This window comes from Podarcis filfolensis, assembly GCF_964270895.1.
Source record: "Podarcis filfolensis genome assembly, chromosome: 8".
Taxonomy (NCBI): domain Eukaryota; kingdom Metazoa; phylum Chordata; class Lepidosauria; order Squamata; family Lacertidae; genus Podarcis; species Podarcis filfolensis.
In genome coordinates, this window is record NC_139611.1 from 64,524,857 (window position 1) to 64,547,924 (window position 23,068).

The following is a 23,068-nucleotide window of genomic DNA, read 5'->3' on the forward strand; positions in this document are numbered from 1 at the left end:
GTTTAATCTACCTGGTGCCTCGCTGATAATCCTAATTTAGCAATCTTCATGTAGTCACAAGGGGGCAGAATTGGACAAAATGAAGGGCAATTATATCACTAGCATGTGGTGTTTATGAGATGACTCCTTGAAGGAATTCATGAATACATAGACAGGAGGAAAAGTTGTCAGCAAAAGGTTTTCCATGTTTTTGGGAAGGATGATTTGGGCAGGACCTTTTGTTTCTGTTGAGTGGTTTCTATGGTATCCTGAGAAAAACTGGACATCTATGTGAGCCGTGACTTTTCCACAACTACAAAATTACATCAAATAGTCCTTCCATGAACACTAAAGTTCAAATTAGGCTTGCCTCTTGGGAGTCTAAGAGGGTTCTTGATACTGTATGTTAGATGGTACAGCCTGACGGTGGTAGAATGAAATCAGTGAAATATAGTGAAAACTTTTTTTATTGATTTAAATGTTTATATACTGCTATATCAGAAAAATAGAGCAGTTTACTTAAGAGGTTGTAATGTATGAGGCAAAGCGTGCTTTGGCAAACACCTGTTGAACATGTCTGCAGTCCAAGAACTACAGTAGAACCTTGGCTTCTGAACTTAATCTGCTCCGGGAGTCTGTTCGATTCCCGAAACAGTTTGGGAACCAAGGCGCGGCTTCTGATTGGCTGCAGCAGCTTCCAGTCAGAAGCCGTGGAAGCCACACCGGGCGTTCGGCTTCCAAAGAATGTTCGAAAACCAGAACAATTACTTCTGGTTTTTGTTTGTTCAGGAGCCAGAACATTCAGCTCCCAAGGCGTTCGGGAGCCGAGGTTCCACTGTAGTTGAAGAGCTCTTTCAGCTCAGCTTATTTTTTTACAGTTACTTTTTGTGCCACTGTTATTTTGGATTCCTCAGCTCATGTCTTCAACATATAGCACCTCCACATTGTTCCCTCTCTGAAACTAAAATGGGCAATGAGCTGCTCTCATCATATGGGAGTCTGGCCTTTACAAAACTTGCGCAGAATTTAGCCATGATTTAACAGTACTTCCAGTAGAGAGAACTCCATACTATCCAAACCACCTGCAAGAGACACACTAAGTTTTTGATGGGCCTTGGACTCTTCACTAATCCCTTCCTGGATGAAGGAATTTATCTGCTTCAGGCCTTCTTGAAGGAAAAATTCAAGGTTTTTCTTTATGAACATTCACCTAAATTTTTGACCACATGCCTTTGTATTCCTTTTAAAACATATTTATCATTTTAAAAACCAGGAAGAGAAGGCACAAGTAAATAAATTAAAGAAACATACTTTTCATCATCCATAATGCAAATCTTGATCTCCCCACCCAAGGGGCCAACTTTGAAAGGGACCACTCACCTCTCAGTTATCTGACAACATAATGACATCACATTTGGCACATGAGGAGGAGAGAGTGACCAACAGGACTGAACTTATGCAGCAGCTGATGCACAAAGAGTTCCCTCCTTCTTTATGTAGAGCTTGGGGGCATGAGAGTGTTCCCTGCAAGGAACTCACACATGCACTTGAACCAAGTGGGATTTAGGTTCTCTACCCTTGCACTAATGCATAAATGATGCCCCTGATTTCATGTTTGTGATCCAAATGCAGATTGGAATTCCCACCCCATCCACAAACATGCATTGACAAGGTGAAAAAGTAGTGCTGCTGCTGCTGCTGCTGCTGCTGCTGCTGCTGCTGCTGCTGCTGCTGCTGCTGATTTGGTTTAGCATTGATTACCAGACTGACCTCCCTGTTACTTGTTTTTCTTCTTCCCCACCCTAGCCTAATAGACAGAAGAGGATTTATCCAGGCAGATGCTGGGACCCCATCCACTCCTAAGAGTGAAATTCCTTCCTTTGGAACGAAATCCGATGCCAGCATGGTATGAGCCAACCCTTAAGCAGTCCTATGCCTATGCCTACCTCCAGCCGGTGCCTCTCCTCCATTTTACCATTTCCTGGGCCCAGGAAGGACAGCCTTGTAGGGCGGAGCCTCCAAAGTTCCTACTCAAAGCACATCCCATCGCCTTGTGCATTGATTTTTATTTGGTTTCATTTTTATACAGTGGAACTTAAATTGAACACTGCGGACTGCTGCAGTTAAGCCTCTAGACAGGGCCGTCTTTTCACAGGGGGGAAAAGAGTACTGGAGCTGCTTAGAGCAGAGAGTGCCTCTGGTTGGGAAATGCCAGCTTCTTGAAAGCCATCTGTTCGCAGAGGGTCTTCTGCAGGGGTTGGTTGAAAAGGATGTAGTAACTTGCATGGAGTTAGTACAATGAAGCAGGGAGAAACCAGGGTATCATCCCTGAAGCTATACTCCAGGTTATTTTTCAACTTGCTTCTTGGTTAAGGTGGACCGCTCTGCATAAGGGATCTGACCACAAAAGATAATTGGTGCTGCCCTAAGTTGTAAGGCAGAGAGCTGAACCATTTGAGGACACAGCACTCCATGCCCTAGCAGCAAGTGGTGCTTGCTGATCTGGTTTGCCTGGCTCCCACCGATGGGAATGAAGGGGGTGCAAACAGTTGAAGATCCCTAAGAAAGATCCTGAGCAGATCTACTTGATCAGCAGACAATGATTTCTCACTTTGGGAACTGACTGGGAGTTGTCCTTGTTCATTTCAATTGCATGATTGCTGTGACAAGAGGATAAACACAGCCCAGTGAGGTTCTTCGTTTAATGGTTAGGAAAAAATGAAGCAAGCCAATCTGAGATTCTTAAGTGATGTGAATAGAGATGAGACATAATTCATTGATGTGCATATGGGTGAGAGAGCTATGGTGGGGGTAGGGGTAGGGAAATCCGTACACAGGAGACCTGTTGACCAAAGGCTATTTTCAAAGAGGAATTTGGAGGGATATCTTCCTGCGTACACTGTCCAAAAATAAGCTTGTTTCCTTTAGGAAGTTGAGGCCATTCACTTCAATTCTTAACCAGTGACGTAAACATGTTTCTTCTTACTGAAGATCCTCTTGCAGTGCCTCCCATCTTGTTCTGCTGAGTCCTTATGCATATAGGAAGGTTAAAATATGTTAGATACTTGAAATGTGTTTATTAAAAGCTGCTGGATATTTTTGCACATATTTTGTAGGTTTTTCTAAGGGTTTTTTAAAAAGTGACTTTTTACTATACATAAACCTGTGTCACAGGTTCTTGGAACCATGTTAGATATATAATTATTATTACAATGTTGATTTTTTTGTATCAAGTAATTTACATACACAAAGATCTCTAAGCCATTATTTCCTAGACTTCATCAGTCCATAGGAAAAGATGGGGAGCCCATAGCACACATTACGGCTAGCTAGATTCTCCTTTCTTATCCCTATAAACCTGTAGAAACTAGGGTTTGTGGAAAACATGGTAGGATCTCTGGTCTCAAAGGGACAAATAAAGGGACATGAGCATGCCTTTCCCTGCCTTGCATCTACAGAGAATCAGGAAAGGACAAACATTGCATTTTTAAAAAATAAAAATTGGCATAATTGAAGTCACCTTGTAGGAATTTGTACTAATAGTTAGTGACTGAGTTAGCAGTTGGATAGTGAATAAGTCAGATCTTTCCTTCCAACGTCATTCATGCTGTTCAGGGCCATGTGTTACATCCATCAGCACTTTTGAGTAGCACCACCCCATTCAGCAGAATGTCCTTGAGAGCGATCAGTTACAACAAACAAGCACCTGGCAGACTTCACCCACTGGCCACGTAGAGGATTCTTGTAAGGGTTTTTCGGACGGGCAGCAAATTACCCAGCCCTGTAAAGAGGTATGTGTTTTGTGAAGAGGAAATTAGCATCCTCCACTCTCCATTAGTAAGAGTTAACTGACATATTGTGGTGGGAGTAGCCAACTGTGTGTCCTCCTATCATTCCTAACCATTTATAGGGCTGTCTGGGGCTGATAGGAGTTGGACCTAGAGGTTCCTTATCCCACAAGTTCCTTAACCCTGTTCTATGCTTCCCTTGCTTTTCTTATTAATTTTGATTGTTCAGACAGCATAGTCCCATTCTAATGTGTTTGCCTGACAAATCAGGAGAGTTATAATGAGAAACCAAGAAGCTCATATAATCACTTCCCTTTCTAAAACTTGGGTTTGTACTTAAGACAAGCTCAGGTACATACTGGACCAGGACCATACTGGAACATTCTGCTGGTGTCTAAAGACTTCCACACCATTTCCCATTCAATCAGGTGTGTGTCTGGACTTCATGATACACACCCACCTCTATAATAGGCCTGCTTGACCAGCATATTTATTATGAATGGTAAAATTTGGCTTATTCATAGTGCAGATCTGAAGGGTTTTGTAACTGATCGGCCTCTTGGAGAATCTCTGAGTATGACTTATTCCCCCAGGAGGTATGACAGGTCTTGCAATTCTCTTCTGCTAAATATAGGACCCCAAGATACTATGGGTTTCCTAGCTAGTTCTCATCCTGACATCTGGATGCTATTGCAAATGCTATTCCAAGTGTTGTGCTGGCTGATGCATGGGACAAGCGCTTGAACTCATGTGCCACTTAGGCAAGTGCCAAATCCGTTAATATTAACAGTCATGAACCTTGATGTTGAAGGCAGCAGTGCCCCCCAGTTGTGCTCTGCATCATGCCAGAGATGTTGTCAGCCTGTGCTGTTCCCATCGCAGCCACATTAACAGTCTCATCTGTGAAGGGTGCATTTCCAAAGGATAGCCTTGCCAGCAAAGCAGTTTTGGTTGGCCAATGGAGCCCCAAATGTTTCTGGAACTACCTGCTGAAAAGATAGCAGCTTTGCTTTCCAAGAGTTGATCTTATTTGGAAACACACTCATTTCTTGTACAACATTTCAGGAACAGAATCAGAAGTGCAGGAGGGAGAGAAGATTCCTGGCTTCCATAAGCCAGGCACACTAATCATTGTCCGTCCTAGATTACCCTCTTATTTACAGAAGGGTGGCCTCATTCAGTTATCAGGGAAGGATCGTGTTCTTGTTGAGGGAGAGCTCAGGCCACCCTCCAACACCATCATATTTGTAAAGCTCAGGTGGGGAGGGAGGGGACAAGGACTTGTAGCAGTGTTACGTCTGTGTGGGGAGTTTCTTTTGTTATTTGCTTTTGTAATAAAAAAATTATTTTTAAAGAGCTAATTGCTTTGGATTTTGTGTTTGCATTTCCTTAATGCTAGATTTAAGAAGCTCAAGCTCAAGCTCCTTCCTATGCAAGAAGCTGAGCTTGGGCAAATCACTGGAGGAAGAACACCTGCTGATTAAGATGGTTGCCTGGATGCTGACACTAGAACCCAGCAAGCATAAAAGCAACTACTAAGGGCTCTCATTGTGGTTGAGGATATACATGGGGGGTGGGGATCTGTGTACTGTTAATTGCAGTGATTTAGTAGTGTAGAGTTTCAAAGTAGCCATAACTTAAGCTGGCCAATCCCCGCACAAAGCACGTTATGCTACTGATGGAGGGCACCCATGCTCTTTCTTTCTCTCTTCCCCTTTCCCTCCCCCAATTCTACTTCCCCAAACCTGAGACTGCCACGGTGCATAATCTCTGGTGTCTTCTCTAGGAGGATGCCTGCCAGGACTTTGCCATATCTTGCACTGCCTGATGGGATAACCCCATCCCACAGGATGGGTTAGCACTGCTCTCTGAAGGTTAGCTGGTAAGAACGCATTGGTTTTTTCCCCCTCGCCCTCATCTGGTGAATCATCTCATTGTTGCCGCATGAATTGCTTCAAGCCTGGAGCCCATCTATCCCTCCAGTCTGTGTGGCTGTTCTCATTTTGTTGTGTGCCCTACAACCCATCCCACCAATAGCTTAAGCCACGTGAAGATCTGTGAGGCCTGTGTGACAGCAAGGTAGCCTTGAGGGATAGGTTAGGAGAACCTTGAGCAAATGAGATAGATGTTCATGGTACCTTCTACTCTCACCACCCACGGCAGGACTCCCTGTGGCACTAAAACCATCATTACACATGTGGAAGTTTTCCAGGCAATCTTTTCAATGTGATGGGAACATGTTTTCACACATAGTCTGTTTCTTGCTATGTATGGGCTACTGCCAGATGCCCGGCTTACCCCAGTGGATTTTGAGACTACACAGAAGGCAGGAAATGTCACAGGCTTTTTTGGCAGGTCTTTACACTTCTGTATGATAGCTTGGAGGACTAAAAATAAAAATTACCTCCCATGTAGTAGTTACTATCATGAAGTAGTCAAAAACTAGGCAGAAATATTTAGGTAATCTCTTGTTTGTGTAAATCAAGTTATAAATTAAAGTAGGATTGTGGTTGAGCCTAACAGATGTCATGAGTATGCCATGCACAGTTATTTCCCAAAAGCTGGGACCAGGGAGATGCTTAAGCCAGACCCGGGGGTGGGGGTGGGGTCCAAGACCCAATACTGCCAACTCATTATTGCAACTAGTAGCAGATTATTTTTTTATAGTAGGTTATCAGCTCAAAAAAATTGGGGGGGGGGGCAGAACAAGGGATGATGTCCAGGATCATCAGCCTGCACCTACCTTGTTTTCATAAAGGATCTTTATGTTCATGGCAGGTTAAGGTGGGAACAGGGTAGAAAATATCACCACTTAGCATTTATATATAACTTTTTATATAGTATGTGAAGAGCTTCACATTATCTCTGTTTTTCTTATGACTTCCCTGTATGATCAGTCTTCTCCCTATATTTCAGGTGGGACAGAGGCTGTGTGTGAGTGGTTTGCCTAATAGACCCACTCTCACATTTGAGGTGACAACTGAACCAAGAACTTCTTGGTTTACAGCCCAGTCTCTTAACCATTACCCCAGCTGGTGTGCAGGGTATCCACACCCAATTTTTTAGTGAAAAGCCAGAATCTAATCTGCTATCTTGGCTCTGCTCTTTTAATGGCTGTTGCCCCCACCCTCTCTGGTGCTCTCATTTTGTTGCCATCTCACGTCCTCCAAAATGAGGCTTAACCGTATCACATCTGTATGTGCACTGCTGGTAAGTAATTATGAGGATGCTTTGTTTGACAACAGTGTTGAATAAAGTGTGCAGGTGTTTCAGAACTCTGCTTCTCATTTGATTCAAAAGAGTATATTGATGTATGGAAGTTCATTGTCTTAACTTTGGGAAGTTCTGAATGCTTATATTACAGATAGATGGCCTGAGGTCTTGAGATGGACTTAAAATATGGATGTTCTGGAATAAGAGATATCTGGCAGCATTATCACTCACAAACAGTCTCATATTTTAATGTCTGTTTGCCTGGCTTGAATTGGTGCTGTTGCCCAGCCTCTAGGTTTATTTGTTGTGACTGTTCCATGGCAAAAAATAGTCATAGCTTCCCAAAGTCTTTGATTTATATTAGGGATGGGCAGGGAGAGGGGTCTGACTCTTGAGACTCTTACCAAACCACCCCACCCCTCGCCAGGAGTGCTTTGCACCCTTCCTTGAGTGTCTTTGCCTTGAACTCTGATAATACTTTTTCACTTGCCTGGATGAAGGATAGTGTGTGTGTGACGTGTGTGGAAACAAGCCTGCTGTACAGAGGTAAAATTAACATTCATTGCTCCTTCTGGCCCTGCTCATTGCTGTCATTTTCCCCTTCAAGCTTGCCTAGGGCTGAAAAACAGGTTCCCCACCCCTAGCTTATATGCTACCCTTGGTGAAGAAATGCATGTTAACCACCCACTTGCCCACCTCACTTTCTCCTGTCTCCCATCAGCAAAAACAAATCTGGAGAACCTTCCTTATATCTTGCTCTCTCTTCATCTTGCCTTCCCCACTCCCCATCACTCACACAGAAGGGAGAAAGCTGTTGCTGCCCACTTGTCCTTGGCAAGAGCAAGCAAAAGGAGCAGCAGCTGGGGCAATGAGGGTTCTGCTAGCCGATAAAGCGAACTGCTTAGGTTGGGCTTGTGGCGACAGTTATCTCCTTTCTGGAGTGCTGGGCAGAGCAGAAGAAGACTGAGCACTTGGGTTGAGCTTTCCAGCCAGCTGCCCGCATTCACTGCTAGGGAAAGGGTGGGAGGTGAATTCCAAGTAGAACCCATCCCAGGCAAAATGCAACTTGCTTCCATCTGTTCCCCCGCAGCCTGAGTGCTCAGCAACCCAGCAAAGCCTCTCTTCACACCAGGGGCAGCCAACGTGGTGCCCACCAACAGCTGTTGGACTGCAGCTCCCATCACCCCTAAACATTAACCATGGCGGTGGCAGGTTGGAATCCAACAACTTCTGCAGCTTCACATTGGCTATTTCCTACTTAATGACTGTTGCTGCATTTACAGTATTGTATGATGGGGGCAGTGTGAAATGAAGTTCCTAGCCATCCTGCTGAAAGTGGGCCATGTATGTGTCTGAATGGAAGACTCCATCAAACGGTCCTTTACCACACTATTTCTAGTGCTGAGATGCACCATGAACTTCGGGACACTTCTCTCTTCTGATGTGGCAGCAGAAGCTGTAGCTAACACAGATGCCAAGGGAAGTGAATTAAGTGACTTGGGAGGCAACCTGACACACTTGGCTTCTGCCTGTTTTTTGCTATCCAGACATTATGAGAAGGTTTTTCCTTGCCTGTCCTTTTCTTACACTTGCATGCCCACATGAAACACTAACCAGAAACCTTTTTTTTTTGTTTTTGTTTTTTGTAATTACACTTAACTAATCAGGATCACTTTGAAATCCCTTTCTTTGGTAGTCTGAAATACCCAACGCCTCCTTTTCCTGACATTTCTCACCTGAGCATTCATAAAGTCATCCTTACCAGAATGGCACTTGTTCCACATTTACCCAAACTGCACTAATTTCCCAGGATCTTCACCCTTCCTCCTCTTTAGCTTGCCTGAAGGCACACCTACTCCTGTGAACATCCTTTTTTCTATCTCTGGTGTTTCCTTTTACTAATCCTATCTCTTTCTCTTTCTTTTTTCCCCCCTTCCTGCACTGCTTGGGAACATCCAGTGTGTCCGGGGCACAAAAGAGATTTTGAGGACCCTCTGCGCCTCGTGGCAAAACCCAAGGCGACCCCAAGAGGCTCTGTCAAATATCTGAAAGTACAGCCATTGCCACCACCTGTGCCTCTCTACCCTCCAGGGCTATCTATTTATTTATATTTAATATATCGCTGCATCTCTTCCCGTTTCACAGCAAGGATAGGGAGATGCCACATGCACAAGGAAAAAGCTACTCCAAACCCTCAGGCAGAGGTTGCTCCTGCTGTCTGTAGGGTTCGAAGCTTAAAGCCATACATGCCACCTGCTGTGAGTGCAATAACGGGAGTTCCTATTTTTTTGTGGGTGGGGGGAATGGACTCTAGTATCTAAGCACATCAAGGCCGGGGACAGTTTTTATCTAGTCTTGCTCTGCAGAAAAAATGTTTCAAGGCTCCAGAGATTCTAGGAGATAATTGTGTTACTTTTCTAGTCAATTGAAGGCACCCACCTCTTCTCTCTCCCCTGCACCCCGATCTGCTTGTGATGTCAAGAACTGATGTGGTGTCTTTAGCTGCAGCAGAGCAGAGCCCATTAAGCTGTGTTTGCACTAGCTGTTTAATGTGCTCCCACTTGATGCAGTTGGTCAAAACTTGCATCTGTTTTAATGCGATGTGGTGCATTAGAACTGTGAACCAATACCCAGGGCTCTGTGTGTCTGTGTGTGATGTGATGTGATTCCACAGGAGCGTTAAAAACAATTTTGTTTCAATGTGGTAACGGATGCAGAATTCCTGTTCCTGAGAATCATATGCTTTTTTTTCTTTAAAAAGGGCAAGTTCTAAACCTTAATTGTTACAAAGATATGCTTACTATGTGTAGGTGCTGTTTCTGCCGAAATTTCAAAGCCAGAAGGGTAGCAGACTTGGATTTCCAATGACTCAAGGTGGAGATTTGGTTCTGTACATCACCTTTCAGTCCTTCCCATCACTGGCAAAAAAAAACAGAAATATGCAAATTTGTTAAATGATTATGTAAATAAGTCAACTAGCATAATTTATACACTGCGGAATTTAGCTTTTCATGATATAGAACTTTCTTTTCTTCTACCTTCTTAAGCACAGAGTGGTACACAGCCCTGCTATATAGGATGCTGTGCCTAACCCCTGTCTTGGGCTGCCCCACGAGGATGAGCGCCGCCAGGTCACCCCTGCTGAAATGCACAAATGTAGCTGATACAGCCTGCAAAGCAGGATTTTGCATAGGCTGTGGATTAGAAAACCCACATCTAAGCTGCTTATTCAAACTTTTGAGTGTTGGGGGAAGGTGCACACTCCTTGGGTGTAGTCAGATAGGAATTTGTACCTTCCGGCATTTTAACTTGCTAATAAGCTCACTTGTTTTTAGGATTCCTTTAGATCTATTCCCTCTCTTTCATCCTCCACACCAAAAATGAATAAATATACCATTAACAGTATTTTGTAGTGCTTATCTAACAGTTCCTGTACAGAATTCTGCCTTGCCTCACCTTTTGCAGGTAGGTGAGGGCCAAGGAGCAGGGAGGTTGTCAGGCGGCTCTATACAGAGAGCAAAACCAAACCCTTTCGGTCCCTTAAGTGTAGTTGTGTAGGGTTTGAAATTCAGTTATGCCTTTCACTTTTGTAACAATAAAATTTCTCCTATCTTACTCCATGACTCTCTGGTTTTTGCGTTTTAATTGATGGAAACATCTTCTTTGCAGGGCTGTCCATTTTTCTTTGCTGCCTACTACTGTTGCAGTGCAGTACTGTATACACCTAACTCTGCCTGTGATCTTGCAATCACATGGTGTGACATGGTGGACTGTGTTGCAAACAGCAAACTCTTTAGACTTAAATCTGCAAAGGCTAGATGGATAAATACTGTTGCTGGTACGAGGCAGCTTTGTATGATATTCTCTTTCTCTCTCTCTCTCTCACACACACACACACACACACACACTACATTGTGTACCACAGAGCTGGGGAACTTGTGTCCCTCCATCTGTTGCCTGTCTCCAGCTCCCATCATCCCTGCTCATTGGCCAGGCTGGCTGGTGCTGATGGGGGCTAGAGTCTGGCAACATCTGCAGGCTCACAGGTTCCTCACCCCTACTCTACAATGTACAAATGAGAAAACGTGGTACAGAAACTGACAACTGTGGTGGATTTTTACACTACATGTAACATTTTTATGGTACAAGCAAGACAATGTCACTCCATACTTATCAAGTCAGAAGTGTTTCTCAGATTCTAGGACAAAGACTAATGTCTGTTCTTGTAATGTATGGTTGGATAATCAAGAAAAATGAATGGAACCCAGATCTCCCTCTTTCATTGTTATTTAAATGTTGAACCAAGATAATCAGTAAAAGGTAAAGGTACCCCTGCCCGTACGGGCCAGTCTTGACAGACTCTAGGGTTGTGCGCTCATCTCACTCTAGAGGCCGGGAGCCAGCGCTGTCCGCAGACACTTCCAGGTCACGTGGCCAGCATGACAAGCTGCATCTGGCGAGCCAGCGCAGCACACGGAACACCGTTCACCTTCCCGCTGGTAAGCGGTCCCTATTTATCTACTTGCCCCCGGGGGTGCTTTCGAACTGCTAGGTTGGCAGGCGCTGGGACCGGACGATGGGAGCACATCCCGCTGCGGGGATTCGAACCGCCGACCATGCGATCGGCAAGTCCTAGGTGCTGAGGTTTTACCCACAGCGCCACCCGCGTCCCCAAGATAATCAGTACTTAGGTGTTAAAAGAAGACTGCTGCTCTGGATGCATCTGCTGTCTATGTACTGAGACAGCCTACTTTGCCTTTTTATTTTGCAACATTTATGTTGCTGTATGTGCAAAAATATAAATTGGCTGGGGGGAGCAGAAATCTGGGAAGGATACTGGAAAGTCTGGCAACCATTCTGTGTCAAGCTTTCTATGTTCAGAACCCCTTCTCTATATATTTTTGTTCTGACATTTTTTATTTTTAACATGCAGAGTTCTGGCACCCTTTGTGCTGTAGCCTTGTTTTTTCTTGGTGCAGAGTAAATATTATTATTATTATTATTATTATTATTATTATTATTACCCGCCCATCCGCCCATCTGGCTAGGTTTCCCCAGCCACTCTTGGCAGCTTCCAACAAAATATTAAAAATACATTAAAACATCAGTCATTAAAAACTTCGCTAAACAGGGCTGCCTTCAGATGTCTTCTAAAAGTCAGATTGTTGTGTATTTCCTTGACATATGGTGGGAGGGCGGGCGCCACTACCGAGAAGGCTCTCTGCCTAGTTCCCTGTAACTTCGCTTCTCGCAGTGAGGGAACTGCCAGAAGGCCCTCAGCGCTGGACAATGGGGGTGAAGACACTCCTAAATGCAGCCCTAGCACGAGGTTCGAAAGTAGACAGCATGGGCACTTCTCTTTCATGATGGCAGCATGCTCTGTACTGTTTGGAACACAGGCACAAAGACCCGCCCAGATGTCTGACATTCCAGCCTGTTATAGTGAGTTTGAGCCTTTCCTCTCTAGCAGGGCTTCCCAAGCTGTGGTCTACAGCATGGCTGTGAAGAGTTCAAACTGTAACACAGCGAAATACAACATATGAAATAAAAGCAGCAAGAAAAATACAATTAAAAGCGGTAACATGCTGCACCTGTGCTCTGCATTTGCTAAAGTGGTTCACCCAGGCCCTCGGCAATTATCGAGTACTGGAGTCCATGGGGAGGTGGGGAGGGGCAGGGAGGAAGTGTGGGAACATTCAAATATCTAGTTATTTACAGCATAAAGTAAAAGTTGCTTACGGTTTAAAATATGACTCAGAGGTGGCTGGAGTGGCAAGGATAGTGGAGGGATCTTTGTGGGCATATTTCAAACTTTGGGTTGCCTGAGGTTAAGCATGTGTTTCATAGGGCAGGTGGGTTTCGAAGCGATAATAGGCACCAGCCAGAGCCCAGTTGGTAGCATTTATCTCAACCCTAGGGCAGCCTTTCAGGCCTCTAATTGGAAGGACACCAAGCACTCGCTCTCACACACAATAATTACCAGTTAAGTCACTGCTGTCATCACACTGTGTGTGTGGAAGGAGGCGAAAAGGCTCTAGGTGACTCCTCTGCCTTAGGAAGTCACTGTCCATGGAGGTTCAAATCTCTCATCTACTATCACTTAAAGCACCCCCCCCCCAAAAAAAAGAATCATGGTAACTATAGTTTATGCATGACAGCTACAATTCCCAGCATCCTTAACAAATGACAGTTTTTCTTTTTTGCGGGAGATATGTGCTTTTTAAAATATGGCAACCTTAGGATATTGACTTAGCTTACAGCAGGAATGGGTAGCCTCTTGCACTCCAAAACAAAAAAAATTTTTCCTTCCAGTAGCACCTTAAAGACCAACTAAGTTAGTTCTTGGTATGAGCTTTCGTGTGCATGCACACTTCTTCAGATACACTGAAACAGAAGTTGCCCGATCCTTCTATATAGTGAGAAGGTGGGGAGGGGTATTACTCAGAAGGGTGGTGGGAATGGGTGGTTGGCAGATAGCTGAGATGAGCCTGTTGTGCTGTCACACAATTTTTTGTTTTGACTATGGCAGACCAACACGGCTACCTATCTGTAACTCTTGCACTCCAGATATAGCTGAATTACAATTCTCCATCATACCGGAGCGTTGCCCATGCAGCCTGGGACTGGTAAGAGTTGGAGTTTAATAACATCTGGAGGAGTGTGAGCTCCTCACAGAGGCTCCCCTTAGAGGCTTTGGATGCTCAAAAGCGCTTTACACATGCTAAGTATTGTTCCCTGATGTGGACAGCTGTTAGCCCTGAGAAGATGGAACCGCTTTACACAGAGGTAATATACTTGCTGGGGTTTCTCCCCCATTTATTTATTTTTTACATCCTGCTTTTAGACTTTCTGGAGGCAGCAGGCGTCTGACTATTGCTGGGAATGTGAGCAATAGCCATCTTGTATGAGCTGAAAATACTTCTTGGTGGCTTAGTCATGACATCAGTATGCTGACCAGCAGCAGGCAAACCCCTTAGATTCGGAGCTGACTCAAGAATCATGAACTTTCTTGGTGAGTAATTAGAAAACACTGATCTGTTTCCCAAGAGTTCTCACCTGGCTTGCAATGGCGCATTTGCACTGATGGTACCAGCCGCATGCTCATTATATTGTGTTCTCTCCTGGGAATTGTATTCCAGCACCACCAATGCCAGAAAACTGCTTGGAAATTCAGCCTCCCAAACCAACATAGCCACAGACTTTGGGGACATTGCTAATGCCAGCAGAAGCACTGTGTTTGTCATGAAAAAGTGCCACACAAGCATATAATTAAGTGTCCTGCGATTCTGCAATCTGATACAAGACACTCCCTTAAGAACCTGCAGGAATGTGAGGAGGTTGCAAGTGTAGCTCAGGAACCACCTTAGTGCAGAATCTGATAGCAGACGCCCACAAGGTTATTTTGTTTTCCGGTGCTTTGCTTTTTATAACATTTCTATTACCACCTTTCCTATAAAAGGCTGTGTACAATCAAACAATGAAAACACAGGGACCCTTGACAAGAAATGCAGCCCCTCCAAGTCCCAATAGCTTTGCTAGCTTGAGGAAAGAATTCATTGTTTGCGAACAGTTTTAATTTATTTGGATTGGAATCTTGGGGAAATACCCTGTCCCTAAAACAGGCCAACTTCCCTGCACAACCAATTAGCAGTATATGGATCTGAGTCAGACCCATGACCCATCATCTATATGGGCTGACAGCAGCTTTCTAGCTTTGAAGGCAGAGTGTTCCCTCCCGCCCTTCATCACTTGCTGCTTTTTCAACTGAACCTGGGGCCTTCTGCATATAAATCAGGTGTTTTGGGCATATAGCATATAGCACTCTTCAAATACTTGGTGTGCTGTCATACTGAAAAAAAGGCCAAAGATTTGTTCCCTGCTGCCACAGAGGATAGGCCTAGATCAAATAGGGACTTACAGGGAGGGCAGGTTTCAGCTGAACATAAGGAGAAAGCTCTCAGCCGAGCAGTTTGCCAATGGAACCAATACCTGGGAGCGGATGGGCTCTGCCTTGCAGAGATATGCAACCAGCCACCTGCAGAGCTGTACCTAGAAGTTGGCAAGACTGCCCCCCCATCACCCCAGAAACTTGTCTCCAGCTATCTGTGAAAGATTGTGAGCTTAGATAAGAGCTGGGAGCTGAGCGGTAAGAGCAGGCATAGGCAAACTTGGCCCTCCAGATGTTTTGGGACTACAACTCCCATCATCCCTAGCTAACAGGACCAGTGGTCAGGGATGGTGGGGATTATAGTCTCAAAACGTCTGGAGGGCCGAGTTTGCCTATGCCTGGGTAAGAGAAATGGCAAGACAGTATGATGGTAGACAGCTGGAGACTATGGGGTGTATGACATATATGTGTGTGGCGACGCAATGCCGCCGTCACAGCGAGATCAAATACAGGAGAAGCTTGCTTCAGGTACTTGGGTCGCATAAAATGTAGTAATTTCTAGTGCAGCTATTGCAGTAAGGTGATTTTTTTGTGTGTGGGGGGGAGTGCTGATACAGCTCCTTGCCAAGGACACAAGGGACCCTAGGTTTGCCTCTGGCCATCTGTAAAAGGCTGCTCTAGCTCCGGATCCCCTGCTTTGAGCAAAGGTTGGACCAAATGGTTCACAAGGCCCTCTCCTTCCAGTGCTCTGAAAGTGGACACCCCTCCTACAGTGCTGGTTGGTGCCCATTGTGATTGTCGGGGCTGAATATGGGGAGCCCAAACAGTAGATGGCACCAGAGCCAATGAGAGGCAGAGCTACCTAATTCTGGTTTTGTCCCCATTCTCCCAGCTGAGCATAGCTGTCAACTTACAGATTTGAAAATAAGGGACCAGCAGCCTTGAAAATAAGGGACCAGCAGCCAAAATAAGGGATTTTAGTCAACCAGTTAAAAGGGACCAGATAATTTTGGAGAGCAGCACCGGTTTTTAGCCCTTTGTTTCCAGAGGTTGCTGCTCAAGACACCAGCTGACGAAACACTGCAATTAAATAACTACAAGCAGCAACCACTTTTCGCGCAAAAAAGTCCAAGCTACGAAGATGCTGCTGCAGTTCTGTAATTTTTCTCTCGTGCTCCATCTGCAGCTCTCAATTCCATCAGGTGGGGCGGGAGGAAGGGGGGGGGGGAAATAGTGCCAGAAGTAAACCCACAGATCAGACCATCTATGCTAGTCTACCACTACAAATCTATAGGAGAAGTGCTTGCGGTCCTTCCCTTGTAGCCCTTGGAACACCTGCCCGCGCCTCCGCCTCCTCCTCTTCCTCTCTCTCTGAACTGCTTTCTCTATGGTTGCCCTCGCTCTCCTCTCAAGGCTCCTCATCAATTCATAGACATGCCAGGCTGCCCATCTCATTCGGGTCCTTCGGCGGCACAGCCACAGTACGGCCTAGCAGGAGCAGCGGTAATGGGCAGAGGGGAGGACCCAGGCAGAGACTCTCAGTTCAGCGGCCTCGAGGAGGATGGTGGCAGAAGGGCCCGAGGCTCCCGCCAGTCCCGGCAGGGAGGGGCTCCCGGGGACCAAGGCTGGTGAGAGAAGGCCGGAGGGGGGCGGGCTGGGCAGCCAAGCAACACAGTTGGAGCCTCCCTCCTCCCTGGCTGGCAGGGAGGGAGGGAGAGGAGCTGCTTCTTTTGAAACCCGGGAAATTTAAGGGACATCCATCAATAAGGGTCAGCAGCGGGACATGGCGCTGGGATAAGGGACGCTTGACAGCTATGCAGCTGAGTTCTGCTAGAGCAAAATGAGGCTGGGGAGGAGGACACCCCCTAGGCTTGCACAAAGTCAGGCAGGTGGGCTGGCTGAGACTAGAATGGAGGTTGGTGGGGCAGTACCCCATTTAGCCTAATGGACCCGATTCCACTATCATGCTACAAGGCCTTTGAAGCTGTCTGGGTGTGTTCCAGGGCTCCTGACCCATTTTCCTCCCACCCCCCTTAGCAATCTCCCTGCACCACCCAGTCACTTGAGTTGAAAAGAAAAGTGCGGTCTGTGTCACTGTGCTAAGATGCTATGAGGGAGTTTTGTTCAGACCACATAACGTAGATCAGCAATGAGTCACCCCTGGTGAAACAATTCACCTTCTCAAGCTGGAGCAACTGAGCTATCAGCCGCACCCATCCTCTCCTCATGCTAGCCTGGGATGTATCACCCTAGGCTCAAAAAACACTCAGCAGTGCAAGGAATTTGTCATGCAGTTGGGCTTTCTCCCGTCTGTCTTTTTGGCAGTGTCGGAAGAAAGGTGAAGTCTTTCGGCAAGTGGCAACAGGTTTAGTTCTGAGAGTGAAACTTTTTCTATACTTTCATGGAAACAAATGCGGAGCACGGCAAAGAAAAGAGGAGAATGTATGGGTAATGTTTGTTGAAGTCTCTTTGTAGCTGTATAGAAGGTTCCAGGTTCGTTCGTTCCTCAGCATCCCCAAGCAGGTCTGGGAAAGACTCCTATATGAAATCCTAGAGAGATGCAGCCAGTTAGTTTAGATCAGTCAACATGGTGTCCTCCATATGTCCCACCATTTCTAGCCATTGGCTATACTGGCTAGTGCTAATGAGAGTTGGAGTCCATCAGCATCTGGAGGGCACCACATTGACTACCCCTGCTGACTATATGTTACTTTATGTAGCCAGTTGGTGTATATGGAGCTAGACTCTGTATATGCCTGAATCCCGTGCAGTGCTGTACACCATAGGAACCAACTCCTTAGGGCTGAAGTGTCTTCAGCCCCCTCCATATTGTTTAGCAGGGGGCTCAGCCCCACTCCCAATATTGAGGGGGCAGAGGAGGCTGAGCGCTGAGCCAAATGTGGTGCAGCATGAGTGGCAGGCCACATTTGTGGTGGGGAAGAGAATGTGCTTTAAATATACAGTGGTATCTCGGAAGTCTAGCAGAATCCGTTCTGGAAGTCCATTCGACTTCCAAAATGTTCGGAAACTAAGGCAAAGCTTTCGATTGGCTGCAGGAAGCTCATGCAGCCAATCGGGAGCCGTGGAAGCCTCTTCAGATGTTTGGGTTCCAAAGAACATTCGCAAACAGGAACACTCGTTCGGGAGGCAAAACGTTTGACTCGCAGGTCATTCGCGATCTAGGGTATGACTGTATGGTGTATATGCAGCCTTAGTGATCTGAGTACGGCCTCTCTCAAAATGCAGTGAGCCAGTTACAGTGGTACCTCGGTTCTTGAACGTAATCTGTTCCAAAAGACCATTTGAGTTCCAAAACGTTTGAAAACCGAGGCACAAAGAGCTGCCCGCAAATTCAACTGAGAAAATTGAAAAACACGTAGCAGATGCTGTTTGACATCCAAGACGTGTTTGAAAACAGAAGCATTTACTTCCAGTTTTTCAGCGTTTGGGTTCTGAAATGTTAGTCAACGGAGACATTCGAGAACCAAGGTACCACTGTATTCTGCTGCATTTGAGGGCCCCTCCTGGTGAGTTGGGCCCTGGACCTCAGTCCCAAAGTCCTTCCCTGACAGCACCTGCAGTTGCTACCAGTCAGAGTAGACAGTACTGGGCTAGATGAACCAATAATTTGATTGACTACAAGCAGCTTCCTAAGATAGGTGTGCGAGATCCTTGGCCTGTGATGATTTGTCGTGGCTGATTCACAAATACCAATCATCACATGAGGTTGCAATCACCGAGTGTGAACATGTGTGAACAGATGCCACATCCGCACCTCTCCGAAGAGGAGTCCACTCCTCCCTGTCAAACTGTAAAGTGACTGTTAGGTGTGGCAGGTGCTTTTTGGAGATCTCACAGAAAAAGAAAACGACTCCAGCCAACAAGCTTGACACCTTTGAGCTAAATCTTGATGTCTTTAAGTGATTATCTGTATTATTGTCTTCCTATTAGCTGCAAGTCACTGGGCTAAGGAGATTTATGTTCTGTCACATGCAGAGTTCCTTGAACTTGGATCTCTATGTAAACTTGAATAGCTGTGTTAAAAACAGAAGAGTTAGGAGGCTGGGCTATTAGGAGAAATGGGACAGTCCCCCACCAACCTCAGTCTGCCAATAAGCTTCCAGTGTCTCAGTCCTGTGCTGTCAGCCACGGCAGAGCTCACAGAGGGAGAAGCCAGCCAGCCAAGTCTCGGGGGGTACTTGCCCAGAGACATGAGTCTGCATACAAGGTCCAGTCCAGTCCTAAGGTCAGGAGTATCTTAGTTCACGTAGTCAAAAATCCAGGGGTCAAGAAAGCTAAGGGTCCAAGGTCACAAGAAGCAGCAACGTCAGGCCAGGAACGACAAAGGTTGTTTCCCGCAACTGACTGAGGCTGGAAACCCTGCTTAAGAAAGCTGGAGCCTGCTGGTTCTCATCAGGAGCAGGTGGAGTCACTTCGCTTTTGGCTCCTTCAGGCTGCTGCTCAGCAAGTGAAGCTGACTCCTGGCCCATGACATTGAGTGAGTTTCTTCCAAAGAGCATCAGCCTGGAGCTTCTCACCACTTGGAGAAGCGGGGTGAGCATAGCCATATTTGACTATCTGCACATTCTTGCAGACGGCAGTGGGATATGCGTCTAGTGGGAATATGCCATTTTGAGTTACAGGCAACTTATCATTTACGCAGGGGTTACATTCCAAGCCACCGTGCATTTAGGTGAAATTGCATATATTTGAAACACCATTGAAAAAGCCTGCAAACACCCTGTTCTGCCCCAACCCTGTCCCTTTCTGTGACGTTTTGGGGTCACGTCCGTGTTCAACATGGCCGCGCACAGTTTCCACACACATATTCAACACACATAAATTGTTCCATATAGCCAAGTATCGTCCACGCAGGACTTGTCTCAAAGAATCCTGGGAACTCTAGTTTGTTATGGATGTTGGGAATTGCATCTCTGTAAGAGGTAAAATGTAGTTCCCACGGTTCTTTGGGTGGAACAGTGTACTTTAAATGTATGGTGTGTATGCAGCCTAAGGCACCTTCCAATGGTCTTATGTTCCTAAATGGTAAAGCTGTTCCTGGTTAGTACCGCTTCAGTTTGCAGGTGGCTTATTTCCCCCCACATATTTGAATACTGCTCTTTCCCCCCAAAAAATCCCACCACATATGTCAAACTTATGTGTCAGGAAGAAGGCCAAGTTTAATGTTTTCTGTGTGCAGAAGGGTGGGATTCCTTTTGTTTAATGGCAGAGTATCCAAACATGCACCCCTTCTCCTCTGCTGTGGTACATTTCAGGGAAAGCTTTATTTGTTAAAATAATTTACTATATATACTGCTCTCTAATTTAAAATGGCTCATGCAGCCATAAAATCACAATAAAAATCCAGTTTAAAAGATCAATAAAACAACAACAGTATATCAGCCGCAGTAACCGCTGTGGTCCTGTTCCATTGATCATATAAACTGGTCCCATGTTCGGAAGGGAGGCAATTTCACATAGTCAGTACTGGGTGTGTAGATGCCACACATTTAAAGTACACACAACAACAATAATTCTGGGAACTGTAGTTTACCCCTCACAGGTCTAGGGTTCCCAGCACACTTGGAAAAACCACAGTACCCATTATTTTTTGGGAGGACGAATGTGATTAGATGTATAGTAGACATACTGAAATCCCCTGGAAAATACTGACTAGAGAATGCTGGGGATGGACAGGGGTTAAGATTGGGACTTGTGGGTCAGGTTAGGTTTTTGTACACTGCCCCCTGGAGGGGAACAGATGCTCTTTTATTTGAGCTCATGCTCTGTGGCCCATTTTTGTCCACTGATGCCTCTGTCAGGAGGACAAGCGACCTCTTGCCTAAGAGGTCTCAGGGTCTCTCTGTCTGTCTGTCTGTTTCCCTCTCTGCATCCCTGGGCAGGTGAGCATTCATTCACCATCTTGCTCAAAGAGTGAATCACTGCCACTTTCCTTTTAAGGAGAGGCTGCAGGAAAGGAAGTGGGGGAAGGGCAGCTCATTGAGCGCTTCTTCACCACGCCTTGTTCTTGCTCCAGGCTGAGACGCCAAAGCCAAAAGCCGATCCCGGCAGCTGAACTCAGCAGAGACTCTTGAGGGCTCTTCGAGTAGCTGCCTGATCTCTCTCCTTGCCCAGCACTCCCTTCCATTGCCCCCACGATGGCCAGGAACCACCAGGTGCAGAAAGCCAAGCTGGCTGAGCAGGCCGAGCGCTATGAGGACATGGCCGACTTCATGAAGGCAGTGGTGGAGGACGGAGCTGAACTCTCGAACGAGGAGCGCAACCTCCTCTCCGTCGCCTACAAGAACGTGGTCGGCTGCCAGAGGTCTGCCTGGAGGGTCATCTCCAGCATCGAGCACAAGACCGAGGAAGGCGACGACAAATCCCAGCTGGTCAACGAATACCGGGAGAAGATTGAGAAGGAGCTGAAGGATGTCTGCAACGTTGTCCTGGGGCTGCTGGACAAGCACCTCATCAAGAAAGCCAGTGACCCAGAGAGCAAAGTCTTCTACCTGAAGATGAAAGGCGACTATTTCCGCTACTTGGCTGAGGTGGCCACTGGGGATGACCGCAAGCAGATCATTGACAATGCACGGAAAGCTTACCAAGAGGCAATGGACATCAGCAAGAAGGAGATGCAGCCCACTAACCCTATCCGGCTGGGCCTCGCCCTCAACTTTTCGGTCTTCCACTATGAGATCGCCAATGCCCCAGAAGAAGCCATCAAGCTAGCCAAAACCACCTTTGATGAGGCCATGGGCGACCTCCACACGCTCAGCGAAGACTCCTACAAAGACAGCACCCTCATCATGCAGCTTCTCAGGGACAACCTCACATTATGGACCGCAGAGTGCTCAGGAGAAGAAGGGGGAGAGGCTGGTGAAGAGCCAAAGAACTGAACTTTGCAGACTGCAGAACGACGGTAACTCATTGTCTCCCCTGCAACCTCACTGTCTCTCTCCCACCCGTCCCACTTTCCCAACCCATCCTATTTTTATAAGATTCATTTTCTCCAGCTCCTGGGAGCTCCAGCTGGATTTTTATAGCAAAAGGGGACTGATCCACGCGCAAATGGGACTTCAGCATTTACCTAACTCTCCTCATGTGGCAGCTTTTTGGAGGGGCATCGCTATTTCCTGGCCTCTGTACTTCCTGGTATGTGACCTCTTCCTGCAACCCAGAGCTCCTTGCTTTGTATTAACTCTTGTATCTATCTGGTCAGCACCTGGTTAACACAAGAGTCTTCCTGACCTGTCATGGAGGACAGAGATATCTGAATGTATATGCGTGTATACATATATTTAGTGTTTAACTATGGAAGAAAGATTTTTTTTGTTTTGTTTTGCGTGGTAAAGTTGCCAAAGTAGCAGCTGAACAGAATTAAGCAAGAGTTGTCACCTTTGCTTCTCGCGGCCCCCTTTCTTAAAAAATTAATCTGCTGGGTTTTCTCACTCAGGGCATCCTGTTGTAAGAAGATGGAGGTGGTGGGCCTTTTCAAGGGTAGCGGGGGGGGGGGGGCAGGATGGGGGGAACTCTTCTGAGCGGGTTAAGAATAGCAATCTCAAGAGGGCCTCTTGTTATCACGGTGTTACTGAGGTGGTTTGCTACAGTCTTCTTCCCCAATAAAAAGTTCACTTTCACACCTACCTTTTGTAGTTCTGGTCTTGACTTTCTTTCTCCCCGCACCCCAGACCCCCTGGGCAGTAGGAGGGGGAATGGGGTGGCACCCAGAGGGTTCCCCAACCCTTCTTGCTGGCATGCTGTGGGACGGGGAGAGAAGATCCGGGAAATGGGCAAGCCTAAGCAAAGCGTGTGGAAGACAGGTTGATGCACGTCAAGGCAGCTTTTCTGCTCCTCTGAAATCTGAGGCGCTCCTGCAAGCTTCGGGGGAGGCGGGAGGAAAGGTTACGCCTGAAGGCAGAGCGGTGCAACCTGAAGATGAGGTTGGGCCTTATCTGGGAAAGAAAGAGGCCAGGGTGGAGTTGCAGAACCACCCTGGGGAGAGGCAGCCAGGGACAGGAATGGCTTTGATCTGGGCAGAAAAGGGAGGCTGCTGCTTACCTATCCAGGAGAAGAGCGTGCCCTTGCTTCTCGCTACCTGCTGCAAATGTTTCTCCCTAGCTCAGGTGACAGAGGAGACAGAGCTAATCCCACCAATGGGATCCCACCCACCCTGCGTACCACAAAAAATTGCTTCAGA

At 46.4% G+C, this 23,068-nt stretch overlaps 2 protein-coding genes and 1 long non-coding RNA gene across 6 annotated transcripts in view; 2 read left to right on the forward strand and 1 right to left on the reverse strand.

Moving 5' to 3' along the window:
- ZDHHC18 (zDHHC palmitoyltransferase 18) overlaps positions 1 to 10,600 on the forward strand; it is a 32,813-nt gene extending 22,213 nt beyond the window's left edge. For 2 of the 4 annotated variants that reach the window (XM_083627664.1, XM_083627663.1), the window contains exon 8: positions 1,786 to 5,128. In XM_083627664.1, coding sequence (XP_083483790.1) covers positions 1,786 to 1,891 — 106 coding nt within the window. In that variant the 3' untranslated portion in view covers positions 1,892 to 5,128. Of the gene's footprint in view, positions 1 to 1,785; positions 5,129 to 5,553; positions 5,650 to 8,939 lie in introns of those variants that run through there. The other 2 variants (XM_083627662.1, XM_083627661.1) reach the window with 2 other exon arrangements.
- On the reverse strand, positions 2,668 to 22,821 carry LOC310769150. Its single transcript, XR_014551448.1, has 3 exons — positions 22,516 to 22,821; positions 9,782 to 9,898; positions 2,668 to 3,008 (listed from the first exon to the last, which is right to left on the reverse strand). It is a non-coding gene; the product is annotated as an uncharacterized lncRNA (long non-coding RNA).
- On the forward strand, positions 17,835 to 22,514 carry SFN (stratifin). Its single transcript, XM_083627974.1, has one exon. The coding sequence runs from the start codon at positions 21,027 to 21,029 to the stop codon at positions 21,765 to 21,767; it is 741 nt and encodes a 246-aa protein (XP_083484100.1). The 5' UTR covers positions 17,835 to 21,026; the 3' UTR covers positions 21,768 to 22,514.
- Positions 22,822 to 23,068: the final 247 nt, after the last annotated feature.

Excerpts from the sequence above, each read along its gene's own strand:
- SFN (XM_083627974.1), top strand. The coding sequence starts at position 21,027 with ATGGCCAGGAACCACCAGGTGCAGAAAGCCAAGCTGGCTGAGCAGGCC.